The sequence below is a fragment of the Notolepis coatsorum genome (genome assembly GCF_963971535.1).
Source record: "Notolepis coatsorum genome assembly, chromosome: 2".
In the NCBI taxonomy this organism is placed as follows: domain Eukaryota; kingdom Metazoa; phylum Chordata; class Actinopteri; order Aulopiformes; family Paralepididae; genus Notolepis; species Notolepis coatsorum.
In genome coordinates, this window is record NC_140166.1 from 218,571,508 (window position 1) to 218,592,181 (window position 20,674).

Below are 20,674 nucleotides of genomic sequence, written 5' to 3' on the forward strand. Positions count from 1 at the left end.
GGGAAGTATTTTGACATGTACATGGGTACCTTGGTCGCGTAGTGTATCTTGTAGACCAGGCCCATTGCAAGTTGCTGTACTCTGTCGTCTACTCTAAGCCATCCTAGGTTGTCAAAGTGGGCAGGGGTGAGGTGGGTTCTAGGAGTCAGGTCAAGTAGTAGTCTGACTAGCTTGTTTTGAGATGTTTGTAATTTGTTTTTTAGTGCCTTTGAGGTGCTTTGGTACCATGAGGTGCAAGCATAGTCGTAGTACCCTTGAATGAGTGCTCCTGCTAGAGTCTTCAGGGTATTCTTGTTTACCAGAGAGGAGATCCGGTACAAGAATCGCGTTCGTTGGTTGACTTTTTTTATTACATTGGATGCCATTTTGTCACAGGAAAGATTAGCCTCTAGGATGGAACCCAGGTAGGTAATTTCATCTTTCCTTGTGATAATATTGTCACCCACTGTAACCGAGAAGCCGTCGGTCTTGCTGAGTTTGTTATTTGAACCGAAGAGAATGGACTCTGTTTTGCCCATGTGTAATGATAGTTTGTTGTCGGCGAGCCATATGCAGATTTTGCCTAGTTCCGAGCTGAGGGCTTTTTCAACCTGTAACTTGTTCTTGTCAGAGACCAGCAGGGCTGAGTCGTCCGCAAACAGGAACAAATTGCAGTCACAAGCTGACGACATGTCATTTGCATAAATTAGGAATAGTAGCGGTCCTAGTATGCTTCCTTGTGGAACACCACAGCTCACTGTGAGGGGGGGGATAGTGTACCGTTTACTTCCACCATCTGTTCCCTCCCCTCCAGGTAGGATTGTATCCAGCTCACTGATAAACTATCAAAACCAATTGCTTTTAGCTTGTCAATCAGAATGGTGTGATTGACAGTGTCGAAGGCCTTTTGTAGGTCCAGCATGACCATGCCGCAGTATTTGCCCGCGTCCACCTCTTGTTTGATGTGGTCGTTCAAGTAGAGAAGGCATGTGTCAGTGGAGTGGGATGTTCTGAAGCCAGATTGGAATTCGTAGATTAGATTTTTTTCCGCGAGGTACTTTTCGATCTGTTCGTATACTATTTTTTCCATGACTTTCGAGATGGATGTAAGGATAGAAACAGGGCGGTAGTTACCCGGGTCTAATTTGCTGCCCTTTTTGTGCAGGGGTGTTACTCTCGCAATTTTGAAGTCCTTGGGGACGTGTCCCTGTTTTATGGAGAGGTTTATTATGTGTGTGATGACTGGGGTGATGGCTGCTGCTGAGTCTCTGAGGAATTTGGAGGGGATGTTGTCATGGCCAGTGGCCTTGTTTGGTTGGAGGGCGCTCAGTTTTTTGAGTACCTCATCTGTAGTTACTATTTCCAGTTTGAAGTCGTCTTTGTGGACGCCTAGGTTCTTGTAGTATGCTACTATGTGTTCTACCCCATACTGCCCTGAGTGGGAGGGTAGTTTGTTTACCAGTGTTGTGGCTATGTTTGTGAAGAAAGTGTTTAAGTAATTGGCTACATCCAGCTTGTCTGTGATGAGCGTGTTGTCCGTCTTTATGTTTATGTTTGAGAACCTGGTTTTGAGTTTTTTACTGCAGCCTAGTTGATTGTTGAGTAATTTCCAAAGTTCACGTGTTTTATTTTTGATTTATGTCATGTATAGTGTTACAGGTGCGTTGATAATACAAAACACTTAAAAACCAAAACCAATTGACTACGTCATCCTGAGCCTACCTTTTGTCAAAAAGAGAGAGAGAGAGAGTGGGTGACAGTGGATTTTAATAGTAAATGGCTGCATTTTTATATAGCGCTTTTATCCAAAGCGCTTTACAATTTGTTCCTCACATTTTACCCACTCACTTACACATTCACACACCGACGGCGGAGGCGACCATGCAAGGTGCTGCCAACCTGCTCATGGGGAGCAGTTAGGGGTTAAGTGTCTTGCTCAAGGACACTTCGACACGCTGCCCCAGGAGGAGCAGGAATCGAACCGGGAACCTTCCGGATAACCCGACGACTGCTCTATATACCTATACTGAGCACTGTCGCCCCCCCTTAATATTTTTATTAGCATATTTATCTTGATATTTGATACATACTAGGCTTGACGTTTCTATTATGACATACACTTGAGTAAGCCTAAGATCCTCTCTTAATCCTGTTTACCTCCCCGTCGACGATACAAATGCAAATTGAATTTGCGCACAGTGACGTTCGGAAACGGTGTGACTTCTGCTGGAGATGATGATGACTATGACCATAACCACATACAACCCACTGCGGCGTCATTTGGAAACAGTCTGTGACGCGCAGGTCTCACTGGGAGCGTTTCACTCTGTCGCTGTCCTTGGTGCTGAAACAACGGGCTCACTCTGTCGCTGTCCTCCTCGGAGCTGAAACAACTGTTTCACTCTGTCGCTGTCCGAGGTGCTGAAACAACGGGTTCACTTTGTCGCTGTCCGAGGTGCTGAAACAACTGTTTCACTCTGTCGCTGCCCGTGGTGCTGAAACAACTGTTTCACTCTGTCGCTGTCCGAGGTGCTGAAACAACTGTTTCACTCTGTCGCTGTCCGAGGTGCTGAAACAACTGTTTCACTCTGTCGCTGTCCTCCTCGGTGCTGAAACAACTGTTTCACTCTGTCGCTGTCCGAGGTGCTGAAACAACTGTTTCACTCTGTCTCTGTCCTCCTCGGTGCTGAAACAACTGTTTCACTCTGTCGCTGTCCGTGGTGCTGAAATCACGTGCGCTCCGCCGTGGGGGCGAGGAGAGAAGATGGACGGGCGCTCGCTCATTTTAAAGTGGATTATCTAACTCGAGGAGGGAAAACATCAACTTCAACCGGTTATTTCTCACGCGTGGTGTGGAGAGGAGTTACGTGAGTGTCCGCGGCGATGCTGCTCAACAGCTCTTCCAGGAATGTGAACCACCTCCTGGAGGAGGACGGACTCTTCCTCTTCATCGTCAACTCGTCCGGCGGCGGCGGCGGCGGCGGCAACGACACGCTGCACGCCAACAACGGCGATCAGTCCCGCGGCAGCGCCATCCTCATCTCCTTCATCTACTCCGTGGTGTGCCTGGTGGGGCTGTGTGGCAACTCCATGGTCATCTATGTCATCTTCCGCTACGCCAAGATGAAGACGGCCACGAACATCTACATCCTCAACTTGGCCGTGGCGGACGAGTTGCTGATGCTGAGCGTCCCGTTCCTGGTCACGTCGTCGCTGCTCCACCACTGGCCGTTCGGAGCCCTGCTGTGCCGCCTGGTGTTGAGCGTCGACGCCATCAACATGTTCACCAGCATCTACTGTCTCACGGTGTTGAGCATCGACCGCTACGTCGCGGTGGTGCACCCCATCAAGGCGTCCCGCTACCGGAGACCCACCGTGGCTAAGATGGTCAACTTCGGCGTGTGGATGTTTTCTATCCTCGTCATCCTGCCCATCATCATCTTCTCCACCACGGCGCCGAACTCCGACGGCTCCGTGGCGTGCAACATGCAGATGCCGGCGCCGGAGCGCCGGTGGATGGCCGTGTTCGTGGTGTACGCGTTCCTCATGGGGTTCCTGTTCCCGGTGGTCGCCATCTGCATGTGCTACATCCTCATCATCGCCAAGCTCCGCGTCGTGGCGCTGAAGGCGGGCTGGCAGCAGCGCAAGAAGTCCGAGAGGAAGATCACCCTGATGGTGATGATGGTGGTGACGGTGTTCGTCATCTGCTGGATGCCCTTCCACGTCGTGCAGCTGGTGAACGTGTTCGTGGAGCAGCACAACGCCACCCTCAGCCAACTCGCGGTGATCTTGGGATACGCCAACAGCTGCGCCAACCCCATCCTCTACGGGTTCCTCTCGGACAACTTCAAGCGCTCTTTCCAGAGGATTTTGTGCTTACGGTGGATGGAGAACGCCACGGAGGAGCCCATAGACTACTATGCCACGGCGCTGAAGAGTCGGGGATACAGTGTCGACGAGTTTCAGCCGGACAACATGGAGTCGGAGCACAGCACGTACAGGAACGGTACCTGCACGTCCACGAGAACCACTACTTTGTAGCATCGACCGCGCGACCATAAAGTCAAACTGCCTATTTAATAACGACGCGAACAAAGTGAATGTGACCAGTCAGTGTTTTTTGTTTTTTCTTTTTTTTGGGACAATGTGACTATCGTTCTGCTATGTGTTTGTTTCTTCTTTTGTTTACTTGACGCAGTTTCTTCGAATGTCATGTAAATAAAAAGCGGTCTGACTGAAGGCCAATTATTGTGTAATTGCGCACTAGTTATTGCTTGAGGTAATACAGGATGATAATGGGCTTCATATCGTGGTCTGTTTATAATATAGTGTCCATATGTCGGAGTCGATATTCTGAATTGACTGGGGCAGCCGGTTCAACGCCCACGCTACTGGTTTTACACTTATAGCCTATAGTGAGCCAAATCTGGGTCACCTGATGGCTGACCAATATGAGTTGAAAATACTACTATATGATAATAATAATAGTATTGTCATTTCCTTTCTGTATGCTATACAGTCAAGATGGACCAACAACCTCTGAAGCCATGCCAAGGATATCAATCTTTGCAGTTTGTTTTAAAGTGATAGGGGCGCCACGCCTACCAAACATGACCTTTGTGCTTTTCACTCAGCATGCAGGTTGTTACGCTACAGGACAAATACTGCTGTAAACACTGACCTTTATAATCAAGACTCACCTGATCAATACGGGGGCAGTGATAAAAGCCTTTCTCTCTATAAATCCGGATTTGCGCTCAATCTCATTATTGACTGTTGGGAGGGCTAGATGTATTTATTTATTTATTTATTATCCTGAAAAGCGACGGCCTGTTGGCGGCTTTCCAAGCGATCTCATGCCTACTCAAACGTCACAGGAGTGGGACCCCCTCCTTCCAAATCCCCTGCCCAGTCTGGTTCTAAATCTGCTTCTGCTAGAGCTGGATACACTACTCCCCCAATATCTGATGTTTTCTATACGACTGTGACTAAGATCTGATGCTCTCATTTCAGTCGAATTAGGGTAGGGGGAGGGGGAGGGGGGTCATACTTTCTCTGTTTTTACTCAAGCACCGTAGCCTACTTGAGTACATAATGTGTACTTTACTTGAGTACAGTATATGTGTACTTTACTTTACTTGAGTACAGTATATGCGTACTTTACTTGAGTACAGTATATGTGTACTTTACTTGAGTACAGTATATGTGTACTTTACTTGAGTACAGTATATGTGTACTTTACTTGAGTACAGTATATGTGTACTTTACTTGAGTACAGTATATGTGTACTTTACTTGGAGTATTTCCATTTTAATAGACTACTTTCACTGCACTATACATTTAAAATGCAGTATCACAGGTTTTTCCCTCCACCATATTTAACGACGCCTCCCGGCACATGGTTACATTTAATAAACATGTTCTGCGAGACATGCAGTCAATTCTTAAGAAAAGTAAGTCTGGGGGCGGTTAGGTGGCGTAGCGGAGATTGCGTTCGTCACCAACCCCGAAGCTGTGAGCTGGATGGGTCGTTGTAAACAGCGACTCCTACAGTTCGGTCGGGGCGCCTGCTAAGCGCGGATAGGACCTGAGTGGGATAGTGTGATCCTTCCACACGCTACGCCCTCTCAGGGAGGATCCGCGCTGCCAGGTGAAAAAAGAAGCGGTTGATTGGCTGGATGTGTGTCGGAGGAAGCACGTGGTAGCCTCCACTCTCCCAGATGATCTGACTGTGGGGGGTAAGTGCGCAGCGACCAGGAAGGGATTGGGAATTGGCATACGACTAACATTGGGATGGGAGAAAATCGGAGGAAAATGGAGGGGGAAAAAAAGATTAAAAAAAAAAAAAAAAAAAGGTAAGTCTGTTTTCATTCTGAGCATTTTAAGAAGAAGCCATCAGGAGCACATGTAGCCACCAACCCTGTTACGGCAGCATATACCCTGCAGCGGTGAGCGCACCAAAGACTGCAGGCTTGGCCCCCGGTGATGTCACTGCATCCTTGTGTTGATTACAGCTCCATGAAATTATGTAGATGAGAACCTTGTCTTACAGGGAATTGCTACCTTATCATTGCATTGTGCTGTAATTAACACGACACAAGGATTTAGTGTCCCAAATAATAACTGCTGGCCCATATCCAAGCTCATTTACTCTCAATAACTATCAAACTAAATTAATGTTAAGAGTTTTTGGACGTGTGTGAGATTATGTGCAAAATAAATCACTGTTGTTTTTGGTGAAATGGACCTTTAAGTAAAGGACGTTGGTCCTATAGTTTTTACTGCGGTGCTTCTCAGAGGGACTACAGTCACACCAGGGTCACATGGTCAAACACAACATTGAAAATAGTTATTTTTAATATTTCTACTTTTACGCCTTACTGTACATTACTGTACGCCTTACTGTATTTAACCTAAATTAATAATTTACCTGTCTCAAGCCCGGCCCTCTTTTCCTGATCCTCCAATCACAACTGTTGCTTCCAGAGGGAAATCCATTATTGTGTTTATAGAGATCATTTTTTATCCTAAAACCCTCCTGGTGCTTTGGGATAGGTCAACTATACTTCAATATGTCACAATAAAAGATAATCTCTGCAAAAACACTGAACACAATAACATAATCTTTTCATGACCCCCGAAAGATGTTCTTGTGACCTCCTGGGTGGTCCCCACCCGCAGCTTGAACCATCCTTGAGTAATGAATAAACAAACAGATCAGGTCTGTGTCACGTTGGATGAAAAATCATATTTGATTTGAACAGAAGCAGAAAATTAGATTTGCAGCGCTTTGAGGGAAAATATATTAGATTTTCTGATTACTGCACTAAATGAGGAATTGTCAAACCCATATGCCTGGCGGTTCCTCCCTGATTAGGATTTATTTATTTTAGGGCTGGGAGAATAGATAAACCACAAATTGACCAAATACCAACATTATGAATCTCTCACTGCCCACATTTGGTATGTTAGCTCGGTGCGTTCCTCCAGTGTACCGGCTGTTTCTTCCTGTACCCATTTAGTTCAGCTGAACTAACCAATCACATGTTCAAACGTGTTGACAAACACACGTTACAAACACGCAGGCAGAAGACCAACACCATGGAGAACGTGTGCTGGCTATTAAATATTAATCATCGTTAACGAGGTGAATGTGATACTATACAGTGATATGGATTTCAGGTCATTCGTTTTATTTTATAATTAATAGCTTGTGTATACATTGAGAGTAGAACAAGGGCGGGCGGCTACGTGGCGTAGTGGGCAAGGCACTCGCCACGAATGTTGAGACGCCATGGGCTCGCCTGTTCGAGCCCAGCGCTCCACATTTGCTTTCAGTTTAGCTGGTCGTTCATACTAATACACATTGGCCGTATTAGGGGGTGGGAAACTGATGGGTGGGGATCGGGCGTTGTGGACAGCGACTCCTACAGGTCGGTTGGTGCGCCTGCGCAGTAGAATCAGGAAGTGTCGGGGGCAGCGTGAGCCTCCCACGCGTTACTCCTCGCCACCGAGAGATCGAGCTGCGCAGGTGAAAAGATGCGACTGCTGTTACCTCAAGTACCGGAGGGAACTTGTGCTATGTATGACTTAGTCCACATTGCAGCCGGCTTGTGGGAGGCAAGAAACAGCGTTCGTGACAGGGGAGGGTTGAATTGGATGATACGAAATTGGGATGGGAGAAAAATATAGAAAATGGGAGAAAAAGTGGATAAAAAAAAAGAGAGTAGAACAAGGGCGTGTGCAGGACTCAGCAGGAAGCTATGGTTTATCCAAAGACCTCTCCTCGACGAATTCCACTTCATGTCTCAAAGACAGTGAGATAAGACGAATACATAAATATGAAAGCAGGCTCGCTTCCAAAAAGAGATAAAGAAAATTCTGACCCTATCTAGTCTGCAGTGTCAGCAGTGTTCCAGGAAGACGCAAGGCAGAACGGGTTCAAAAACACTGTCATTAATCACACAGAAATCTCACTGGCACTTTACTTAAAGCCCTAATCTGGAATGTTTTGGAACATTATAGCCTATACATTTAGGGTATAGTCATATATATATAGTCGCACATATTCTTGAAGAGTGTGATTTGTAGATAGAGAATAGGCTTTTTAGAACCCTTCTTAGCCCAATGTAAATCAGAATTAGTTTAGTTTAGTAAATTGTTTCGCACAGTATAAAAACAAGATAAAAAACAACAACACAATAACGACAAATGTAAAGTACAAAAGATATACAGTGCAGGAAGAGGCAGTAAAGCCCAGAATGCTGATAAGAAACCGCCACCTATAAAATAATAAACAGAATTATATTACATACAGCAAGTTGGAAAACAAGATCAATGTTAGGACCTTGTGGGAGTGTGTGAGAGTAAGAAGTATAGAGTAAGTGTGTGTGTGTGCGCGCGTGTGAGAATGAGTGTGTGTGTAAGTGTGTAAGTAAATAATAAGTAAATATGAATATGAGTGCAAGTTCAAATGCAATACACTAATTACAATACACAAGTTACAATACACTGTTACAATATAATAATCAGATGTTCCTTAAAACCTTTTTTGTACGTTTCTGAAGAAGATTCTTTGGCCAGATGGAGAAAATCATTCCATAATTTCACACCTCTATATTTCATAGGAAATGTACCTCTGCATGTAAGAAATGTACAGATTGACGAGTATGGACTGTTCTCCCCTGCTCTACCTCTCCACACCCCTGTATGTGTGTTTCTCATCTCTCTGTCCCATAGTGTTCTTTCCCTTCTATTTCCAGGGGGTGTATGATAGTATCCGCTTTCCTACTCAATTCATTGGTCAAAATGTGATTATTTTGTATTGACGGCACATATTTGCATAGGCTACTTACATAGAAACATGTGATCACTCTGGGGATAGTGTTATTGTGATCTTTGACCCTCAAAACATGGGTCTAGACACCTAATTTGTTCAGTTATCTGCAATATTGGCTGAGATATATTAAACTGATATTTCTGCGATTTTTTGATAATTGCGTCCTTAATTTGCATATAAATGATACATGGGACACTCTGACAACTTGTTAACATAGACTATAATGTTTTTTACCTTTTTTCCAATCTAGAAAGTCTGGTTAGAAGTATATTTCCGGGGGGTGCATGATACCCCCCTCTATCTACTAGACAATTTTCCCTTTCATGCTCTCTCTCTCTCTCTCTCTCTCTCTCTCTCTCTCTCTCTCTCTCTCTCTCTCTCTCTCTCTATCTCTCTCTCTCTCTCTCTCTCTCTCTCTCTCTTGCTCTTCATGTTCCCCTGTTAGTCTAGTGTTTCTCTTGTCTTGTATTAGGTTTACTGTCTGGTATTAGGTTCTCCGTTTAGTGTCTGTAGTCTGCTTGTTTTGTCCCAGTGTCTGGTGTTTGTCTTGCCGTCCATCGTTGTAGTTCCTTGTTTTGTTTCTTGTAGTTCTTTGTCAGTCTATCTCCCCTCCCAGGTGTCTCCAGTTGTAATCATCCCAGGTGTTTCTCGTTTGCAATTTGTTCCTGTGTATTTGAATTCCTTGTTTTCCAACAGGTAACCTAATACAAGACAAGAGAAACACTAGACTAACAGGGGGACATTAACCCAACCATGGACTGTTCCAGCTGATGCGGTCTGGAAAGCGCTACCGCAGCCACACAGCCAGAACCAACCAGCTGAAGAACAGTTTTTCCCTCCAAGCCATCAGACTCGTCAACAGAGCCCATTGACGCCCCCCCTAATCCCCCCCCCCCCCCCCCCCGGACTATTATTGTTTATTGTTTAAAAGGATCCCCATTAGCTCTCACCTAAGTGGCGAGCTAGTCTTCCTGGGGTCCACACAGAAAGACAACAGAAAACACAAAACATAACAACATGAGATACATGACAATCACAATTGAATTAACAATGATCATCTAAAAACAGTAAAACATTGTAGACATCATTATCAACATGTGAATATTTTGCTCACATATTTAAGTAGTGCATTCTCAGGTGGTATTTGAAAGACACTTTACTATTCAATTTACTTATGTTTAGTGGGCACTGGGCAGTTATTCCAATGATTGATGGCACGATAAACAACAGTCCCCTTTAAAGCATTTGATTTTGGACGTGGTAACATGATCTGTCCATCATCAGCTGAAAATAAGAATGAACCTGACTGCGTCTGACAATTTGATTGTATAAGAAAACAGGTTGAGACGAAAAGACACTTGAGAAACACTGTTGCTGACGATAAAAAAACTGTATTGCACAGTGAATTTTACACACTGCTAAAATTTGCACATTGCTCATTGCACATCACACAACATACTTTTTTGGAACTGTACATAGCCATTTTGTTATTCAAATTTCATATAGTATCATATCTACATCCTGATCTGCAATGCACACGTTTTAGAACTGTATATAGTAATCTTTATTTTAGTCATCTTATTTTATTCTAGGCTAAAATGATTGTATTTTTATTATTGGAAGCTGCTATAGTCGAGGGACCACAATAAATAGATGTTCACTCTTCTTGCTGTAAAGTACTGAAATAAGTGACAATAAAGGAATCTGAAGAGAGAGAGAGAGAGAGAGAGAGAGAGAGAGAGAGAGAGAGAGAGAGAGAGAGAGAGAGAGAGAGAGAGAGAGAGAGAGAGAGAGAGAGAGAGCATGACAGAGAGAAGGGAGAGAACACTAAGGGACAGAGAGATGAGAAACACACATACAGGGGCGGGGAGGGGAGAGGTAGAGCAGGGGAGAGCAGTCCGGGCAGGTGGAACGTAACAGGGACAAATAATAGTTTTTAAAGTAGGTCTTAAATTGTACAGCAATGTTCCCTGCATTAGATTGAATTGAATTGAATCTAAAAACACATATTTGAAAAATATTTATATTATAGATATTTAGAATCTGAAGTTTCTGAAATAGAGGGCCAGATGAGGCCCAAAATTATGTGATTCTTTGCCTCAAAATACAGCGAATACAATCAAAAGTCATTACACGCATTGTGTTAGTTACAGTAGCTTGTGTTAATTACCTTGTGTTAGTTGCTAACTAATCTCGTGTTAGTTAGAAACTAAGAATAAAAACACGTCTCCATTGATATTTTTCATTCGTGGGAGTTTGTTTACATCTGAATCACGGATTGGGTCTTTAACCCTTTCAGTCGTGCAATCTCTCATAATGAGATTTAAAATGTTTAAAGAGCTGAACATTTGAACAGCTGAACATTCACAGTGGCCACTGGCCATTGAAGGCTATAGACCTCTTCAGTGGAATAACGTTGCTAGGCGAACAGCTGTTGATATCGCACAGCAACAAGGAAGGAACTTGGGTCCATTCAGAACTCTCTTGTCATCAAGTCGAGATGGTCGTGGTGGAATTCCAAGGTAGAATTCTGAGGGAGAGAGAGAGAGAGAGAGAGAGAGAGAGAGAGAGAGAGAGAGAGAGAGAGAGAGAGAGAGAGAGAGAGAGAGAGAGAGACGGACTATATGTTGTCATCGTGTGTGTGTCTGTAGAAGCTGTTGAGACAACCAGACACACTACCATGTTATGTCTGTTCATGGAGCAACTAAGAAGCTGATGTACAGTAGGAGATTATGGGCTAATACACTTAACACTAGCACAGCCATGGAGAAAATGCCACTAATTCCCGCCAGGAACGGGTCTGACCCGAGGGCTTATATGACAAATATGAGAAAAATAAACAGTGTAAACTATATGATTACCTCTGAATATAAAAATATGAGGTTTACCACAATGAAATGTAGGTTTGAGTGACATAAAAAAAAAATATATATATATATATATATATTATAATTTTCTTTTTTTTGGATGGAAGAGCCACAAATTGATGGGCAAAGAGCCACATGCGGCTTGTGAGCCACGGGTTGGCCACCCCTGCGCTAGACGGTCGCAAAGTGCTGTGACTTTCGTCTGTTCCAACCAAAGATTTTCTATCATTTGAAATGTACACTGTAAGAAAAAAAGCTGCAAGAAAACGGTAAATGTCTGGCATGCCAAATACTTACTGTCAAATTACAGTCAAATCAAATACATTTACAGATTACAACCTTTATTTAATGGTATTTTGATAAAAGGTAATTTACTGAATTTTTATGGCATTTTACACTTAAAGTAGAAAAACTAAAGTAGTCCGTAAAATAATACAGTGAATTTCTTGTGAAAAAACATTTATTTTTTACAGTGTACAGTTTCGTGGAATTATTTTAGTGGTTGAGTCTACATGGTCTTTTTTTTGCATCAGGCCGCCAATGGCAACCTTGAATAGTCAAATAGTAAATTGCTTACATTATTCCAGATTATTGTGTGTGGTTGAAAATGTAATGGAGGTCCTCCATGGAATGTTTGTGTAGCTCTCTTTCTTCCAACATGGCTGCTTGTTGTACCCATTGCCATTGGTAATGGACGATTTAAAGGAACATGCCTACTTTCTGTGCAGCAGTAAAGCGGGTAAAACACTGGATATAAGATGTATTTGTTCCAGTAATAAGACACCAAATTATACAATTTCTGTTGATATATTTCAACACATAGTAACCATTGTTTCTTCCAACATGGAGGACAAATGGGCATTCCATGAAAGGCATCTATCTAACACGCTTCTCATTTCATTCAGCTCCTCACGGAGGATGAGTCTATGACTGAATTACAGTCAGCTCCTCATGGAGGATGAGTATATGACTGAATACGCTTCTCATGTGAGTCAGGGGAGGGAGGAAGGAGGGAGGAAGGAGGGAGGGAGGAAGGAGGGAGGGAGGAAGGATAGTGTACAGCCTCTTCCTTGTCCTCCCTTCTGGAACCACCTCCAGACTGTCCGGATCAGCTCCCACTACAGAGCTGGCTTTCTTTCATTTAATTTAATTACATTTCAAACCTTTATTTAAAGGTCCTATGCATTATAAATGGCCTTTTCCAGTGTTTAGCATTGTTTCCTAGCAATTTGGGATTATATCAATGTGGTCTGTGACGTTAATTATCATATTGACTCATCAGTCTATTCTCAAGTTCACAAGATCTTCCCTCACTCAACTAAGCTGTTCTGATTTGACTCGCAATGCAACGTAGCAAGTAGCTGATCTGCAGTAACGCCCCCTCTATGGTTGTAGCGCATAGTGTAACCAGACACTTCCTCAAACGGGTTTTGACAGAGAGGCAGTGAACAAGCGAGCGAGAGAGAGGGAGAGAGAGAGATAGAGAGGGAGAGAGAGAGAGAGGGACCGGCGAGACCATGCAGAAGTGTGTGTAAAAATGTGTGTGCGCCATCTCTCTCCCTCGTCGGAGCATTTACACACAAACTTGACTGTGTGTGTGTCGGGGACGCATCTCTCCTCTCTCTTTCTCCCTCTCTCTCTCTCTCTCTCTCTCTCTCTCTCTCTCTTTCTCTCGTATGTATCACCCTGTGTGGGTGACTGTCACTGAAAGCGCTTATGGGCGGAGCCCATCCAATAACAGCCTGAAATCCTGAGGCTGAAAAATGATGCTTTTGAGTACTTCATTAGAAATATAAAACAATGATTAAAAAAAGAAGAAAACAGATGTCTTCCATAGACTCACAGGAATTGTGTAAAGTTGCCCAAATAGTGCAAGGAATAGCAATGCATGTCCCCTTTAAACTCGAAAGGCAACTTCGCAAAGTCCATTCGTTTTATTAAACAGTATAGACCTAGACCATTCGTTTTATTAAACAGTATATTTGATTTGATTTGATTTTATTAGGGATCCCCATTAGCTGGTGCGATAGCAACCAGCTAGTCTTCCTGGGGTCCACGCACAAAAAAAACACAAAAACAATCACCATTGCAAAAAAACAAAATTATTAAAAGTCAGTACACACAATGCATAATGAACCTACTGTAACAATTAATAGCTAAAATTACATTAGTGTAAAACAAAAACAAAAAACCACTTTACAGTGTTAAAAACAATTTAAAAACAATTTAAGATTCTTTTTAAAAGTGAATCTACTGTAAATGCAGCAGAGGTTCCGAGGCAGGCCATTCCACAGAGTTAATGCTCTAAAAATAAAAGATCTCCCCAGAGCGCTGGTTCTAGGACCTGGCAATTCAAGCTGCCCACTACTGGAACCTCTAGTGTAATGCTCGTGCACAGTATTACTAAAAACAATCTGATTATGTATAAAAACAGGAGTCTTACTGCTCATGACCAACTTGAACAGCACAAGTATATTAAAAGACAATCTATTTTCAACGTTAAGGCAAGAGAGGCGGGCATGCATATGGCTCACATTAGACCTTAGTGAGCAGCCCAGTACCAACCGTGCTGCCCTGTTCTGGACCACCTGGAGCTTCCTGAGGTCACCACTGGCAGCAGATGACCACATCGCAGAGCAATAGTCAAGATGACATAAAACTAAACTTTGCACTATCTGACATAAAAGGGGACGGGCAACAAAAGAAGCACATTTCCTGGAAATACCAATTGCTCTTCCCATTTTTAAAACAATATAATTAATATGCTGAGACCAAGACAGAGTGCAATCCAGCATCACTCCAAGGAGTTTAGTACTTTCAACTTGTTGAACTGCTGAATTACACAAGACCTGGACCATTAGTTTTATTAAACAGTATAGACCTGGACCATTCGTTTTATTTAATTAAATGAATAATCCAGGTCTATACTGTTTAATAAAACTAATAATCCAGGTCTATACTGTTTAATAAAAGTAATGGTCCAGGTATATTCTGTTAAACAGAATATATAGACCATTACTTTTATTAAACAGTCTAGACCATTAGTTGTATTAAACAGTATATACCTGGACTATTAGTTTTATTGAACAGTATAGAGCTGGATTATTAGTCCCAGGATTATCCAGGCTGTCAACCATGCAGGGGCACCGTGCTTTTTCCACACTGGGGCCGCGCCTGTGGGATCAGCTGCCAGGTCCATCAAGGCCTCAGTCTCCCTTGCTGCCTTCAAGGCCAGCCTTAAAACCCACTTATTTTACTCTGCCTTCCTTCCACTAGGGCCTGTTTTTTTTATCCATTTTTTCTACCGCTTCTATGTTTTTATGTTTTAATTAAATTGTATTAATTTTAATGTTTTTATGTTATAAACCTTAATTTTTTTTCCTTTTAGCTGTGAAGCACCTTGAGAACTCATTGAGTTTAAAGTGTGCTATATAAATGAAATGTATTAATTCCATAACCGTCTATATACTGTAGGTGGGGAGATGACACATTCTCTCACTGGACTGGACCCCTAGTCGATGAAATGGTCTGGGGACCCCCTGGAGCCTAGAACCCCCTCAAGGAGCCCACTTTTAGAACCAGTGGATTCAACAGCAGGGCAGTGCCCGCCCCCCCCCCCCCCCCCCCCCGCCCTTACCCCTCCCCCCGCATGCTGGACAAAGCGGGGACAGGAAGACAAGTGTTTATAAACAGAGAATGACTGCATCCTGTCCCAAACCAGCCACTTCCTGTACAGCTACCCCCTCTTCCTGATTTCACTCTCCATATCCACGTTCCTCAGCACTTTGAAGAGTGGAGGGGCGACGCAGGGAGACACAGAGGGACACAGTCCGCCGACAACTCTCAGTCCCAATCAGTGGGTCTAATTACGCCTCGCTTTTCTGGAATGGAGGAGAAACCATACATTTCTTAATTGTTTACTCCACGTTGGACCCCACGTTGAGAACCAATGGTAACCAAGAGTGAACCCACCTCTTTCTCTGGTCACTGGTCAGTGTATAGCGCATACAAAGGTAGGGCCACAGAATGACCACCTATCATCTTAATTACTACTGAAATACACAAGAAGGTAGGGCCACAGAATACCCGCCTATCATCTTAATTACTACTGAAATACACAAGAAGGTAGGGCCACAGAATACCCGCCTATCATCTTAATTATTACTGAAATACACAAGAAGGTAGGGCCACAGAATACCCACATATCATCTTAATTACTACTGAAATACACAAGAAGGTAGGGCCACAGAATACCCGCCTATCATCTTAATTACTACTGAAATACACAAGAAGGGTTTCATTGGTGATTTTCCATTTTCCAATTTTGGTGATCTTCCCATTCTGTACTTGAAGTGAAAGTTGACATGCTTCTCTCCAGGAGGAAACCCATTTAAACACACAGCTGTCAATCTGAAAAGGAGGTTATTTTTCTCTCCTGGAAAGTTGACCCTTTTGAACATACAAGCTTTTTGCCCGACAGCAACATGGTGCCAAAATAATGAGAAAATGAACCACCCCCCTGCTGTGGAAACCCTCTATCTCCATGTGGTGATTCAAGGTTTCTCTCAGACACGTGCAGCTTTCCTCGCGACGCCGTCGATGTGCCTCCTGGTGCTTTTGGACGGTAGCACCGCGAGCCCAGACACCGCAAGCTCCGTAGTATATAGACCAGCGCAACACTTCCGGCATTCTGAAATCACGGGAGAGAGAGAGCGGGGGGGAGAAAATGAATGAATGTGGATGAGAGCCTTGACATTAAGTGGTTGTAGCTACGGCTGTGTGGGGGTGCTGGAGACACGATCCAATAAGACTTTTATACACCTGAGTCTCTCGGAACACGGAGATACCACTCCCAAAGTCGATCGACACTTTCCCGGCCGAGCTCTAGTCACTTTTTCACCCCCACAGCCTTGGCTACAACCACTTAATGTCAAGGCTCTCATCCACATTCATTCATTTTCTCCGCCCCCGCTCTCTCTCCCAGCATGAGCTCAATGTAACGCCGAAGTGCAGTGGTCTATGGCGAGCTCAGACACCGAGAGCCCAGACACCACGAGCCGGCCAGTCTCTCAGCAGCGATCCAGGACTTAATTGGATCATTAACCTTCTGTGTAGTGCGGCAGTGAAAGGGTTAAGACATAATGGCAGATGTCGCTGCATCAGAGCGCGCGGTACTGGTCCAAACGGGTCTCCTCTCCCCCTTTTCATCATAACTAGTAGTAGTAGTAGTATTCAGTCCTCTCACACAATACAATATATATACACACCATCATTTAACAATATTTGATTTTACAGTGACTGAAAAGGTACAGACTGAAGCATAATGCTTATATATGCCTGTCCTATATTCTTAACAAAATTAAGACTCCAAAACAGTATTCTAAAAGAAAATAGCAACAACAAAACAGTATTATTCACCCTTGTAGTTTTCAAAAATAACTTTACAAAAGCGAATGACTCATTCTTAACTGTATATCAGCATTGTTCCACAAGTTAACCCCAATAGTAGAAATACACCTCCTTTTAATCCCTCTCTTAGCTTTTTGAACAGTATATGTACAAATATCTCTCAAATCATATTTTCTTTCATGTATTGAAAAAAAACCTTTGCACCCCGTCTGGGAGGAGTAACTTTGCTTTAGCTCTGTACATTATTTGCATAGTTTTATAATAAACCAAATCATTAAATTTCATAATATGCGACTTTATAAACAATGGATTTGTAACTCATAGTTCAGGTCTTTCAACGTCTTTATTTGATCCTCACACAAGAAGCACAACCAAGCATCCGGAGAAGGGAGTAGGGGATTTTGGAGACAGCAATCTCACACATTTTGATTTATTTAGTTTAAGACGTCATAATCAGTGTTCAGTAGCAGTATGTGGATGCTGTTGTACTCCCCGATGACCAAAAGGTAAACAGTACATACAGGAGATGGTTTTTATGATACATAGCATCACTGCAGAGGTCTGTTCTGTTACCATTTACAGTTTAATCACAATGTGATCAATCCGGAGGGCTATTTTCAGATATCCTTTTATATACATAACACTAACAGAATATATACACGACAACAACAGAAAGTATATGGGTAATGTTTTAAACACAGCATTAGCATTTAGACTCTGTCATAGACTGACTGGGTTTCTGAAGGAGACGGGGGTCGGCGTCTGTTCACTGTCACTTCAGTCAAAATGCAAACACAAGCTGCAGCTCATTTTCTACATTAATTCTGGATTATTAATAAAAGGGATCTTTTGACTTTTTATTTCACTTTTAGTTCGTTATTTTACCTTACCAGACACACAGTGTGGGGGGGAAGTTTTTACCTTCGTCCATGAGTTTACGTTTACCTTGGTAGCATTGTTAGCTTCCCACATTGAAACCATGGGGTACGACGGGCTGTTTTAGGGGAAAACAGACGACCGTATAAACACTTTCTCCCTCCAACGTGACAAGCATAAAGATGAAACAAACAACTCAAATACAAAATGAAAGGTGCTGTTTTTTTGTTGTTTTTTAAGCCATGACTGATATACAGTGTTTGGTCAGTAACATGGGTCTCTCAGTCTCTGCAGTAAACACAAAATAAATGTTCTGGTATCCCGTTTCCACTTCACACTGCAGATACAAAAAAGAGTTTTAAATAAATACAGTATGTGCTTGAAACTAAACCAATCTACCAGTGCAGTAAGCACAATTGGCTCGGTAAGATTTCTTGAAATAAGTAAAAAAAAATATCCAGGGTTCTCTCTTCTGATTGGATACAATGGGAAGGGATACCAGGAAATGTAATTTGTGTTTACTGCAGAGCGGAGGGACTGGGAGACCCAGGGGTCTCTCTCCTGATTGGATAAAATGGGAAGGGATACCAGGAAATGTAATTTGTGTTTACTGCAGAGCGGAGGGACTGGGAGACCCAGGGGTCTCTCTCCTGATTGGATAAAATGGGAAGGGATACCAGGAAATGTAATTTGTGTTTACTGCAGAGCAGAGGGACTGGGAGACCCAGGGGTCTCTCTCCTGATTGGATAAAATGGGAAGGGATACCAGGAAATGTAATTTGTGTTTACTGCAGAGCGGAGGGAGGCACTGGGAGACCCAGGGTTCTCTCTCCTGATTGGATAAAATAAGAAGGGATACCAGGAAATGTTTTTGTGTTTACTGCAGAGCGGAGGGCCTGGGAGACCCATGTTACTGACCAGACACCCTATATCAGAATGTAGATGTAGCTACTTAACACTGAATACCACAATACCACTTACAGCATCTTTAAAACAAAATAAAAACTCAAAGTATCCCGTTAACCCTTTGGTAGTGTGGCAGTGAAAGGGTTAATACATTTGAAAAGGACCACCCTCACACGGCAGAAGAATAGCCCCCCAGAGCTGATGAAGAGCAGAGGAACAGACAGACAGGCAGACAGGCAGGGGAACTCAGCAGGAAGACATGCTTGTAAACAGGACAGAATCCATACACAGGATAATGATGTCATTATGGCTAACTACACACACACACAGCCTAGATCAGATGTGCCCTAAATGACCGGGGGGGCTGATCAGTGCAGAGACGCATCAGTGGCGTTATCATGAGGGGACCTCCCATCCTAGAGCATTCGGTCAGGCTCACGACATGTGAAGAAGGCTCAGCGGTGTGCTGGCCACGCTCACATCTACAGGATGACGTAGTGACAGAGCGTAGCAGTAGCTTTTAGGGAGCGACAACATCATGAACAGAACACTGTTGGTCATACTTGTTATACCCAGCGACATCACTCTAAAATGTCTGTGTTTTATGGCGTTAAAGGGGCTCTTCTCCCTTCGCTCTCTCCTACAGCTACAGTAGAAACCAGAGAGAGAGAGAGAGAGAGGACTCTCACCATTGTGATGTCACCTGGGTGTAAAATAAAGGTCAATTTGATACATCCATACGTCCACTAATTGCAACCTGCAACGTGTATGTGTATAATGTTTAGGATCTAGGATCCACATTGTCTCTTAAATACAAAAGCCGTAAGTATATGTACACAAAAAGGCACTGAGTAAATTCATATATTATGTTGGAAACACAACAGTACATTGATATCATGGGAAGTTGACCAAATGTTTCCTTACCACCAGCGTAGACCCATTTCAACACGAGAATCCACCAACGTGGGACATTGAGGAACATTATGGGGTGGACAAACACCTTTCAGGTTACTGTTGAGGCTAGTTACTATAAGGCAGTCACTGTGTCTCTGAGCGCGTACAGTCTTTAATCCCATACGCCCCTCTTCCCTCACAGAGCTTCCTTCTCGTTGCTAGTGTCCATGGAGTCTCGACCGGACGAGTCCTTGGTCTGCATCGCCATCTTCTCGGCCTTCCTCATAGCCCGTTTCTTAGACCTCCTTATCAGGCAGCACTTCACCATGACCGCCACCGCCACGATGAGCAGCACCAGGGCCACCACGGCAATCAGCACGGGGATGAGGATGCCCTGATCGGACTGGTCCTGTATCATAACCTCACCGCTGTCGTCCGTGGGGCCGGGCGAGGAATCCGACGGGGAGGTGAGAGAAGGATCCGGTTTGTCCGTGGGGTTCACGGAGCCGCTGCGGCCTCCCGGCGCGCACGCGGCCGACCCCTCCGCATGATGGTTCCCGTGTTGGTCGTAGCAGATGCATTTGTACGACCCTTCCATGTTCATGCAGTCGTGCGGGCAGGCCGCGTCCCGGCACTCGTCGATGTCCGCGCAGTTCCCGGACGCGTCCTTCTCGTACCCCGCCTCGCATTTCTGACAGACGCCCGCATTCTCCACGGAGGTGCCGTTCGCTTCCCACGTCCGGGTCGTGGCGGAACACGTCAGCCAGTGCACGGCTCCCGACCAGCATTCCACCTGCATCCTCCTGGGGTCGTCGGGGTCGGGGCTGAGGGAACGCCCTCCTGGAATTATTGGGTTGTCGCACGAATCGCCGTCCGCAGCGGGTCCTGGTTGAGGAGGGTCGGG

The 20,674-nt window shown here is 44.1% G+C and overlaps 1 protein-coding gene across 1 annotated transcript; it reads left to right on the top strand.

The window, feature by feature from the left end:
• Positions 1-2,862: 2,862 nt before the first annotated feature.
• LOC311223764 (somatostatin receptor type 1-like) lies at positions 2,863-4,204 on the top strand (the record flags this gene model as incomplete). The annotated part of the gene is made up of 1 exon (XM_084308533.1): positions 2,863-4,204. The coding sequence occupies one exon, from the start codon at positions 2,863-2,865 to the stop codon at positions 4,018-4,020; it is 1,158 nt and encodes a 385-aa protein (XP_084164659.1). The 3' UTR covers positions 4,021-4,204.
• Between the last annotated feature and the right edge of the window lie 16,470 nt (positions 4,205-20,674).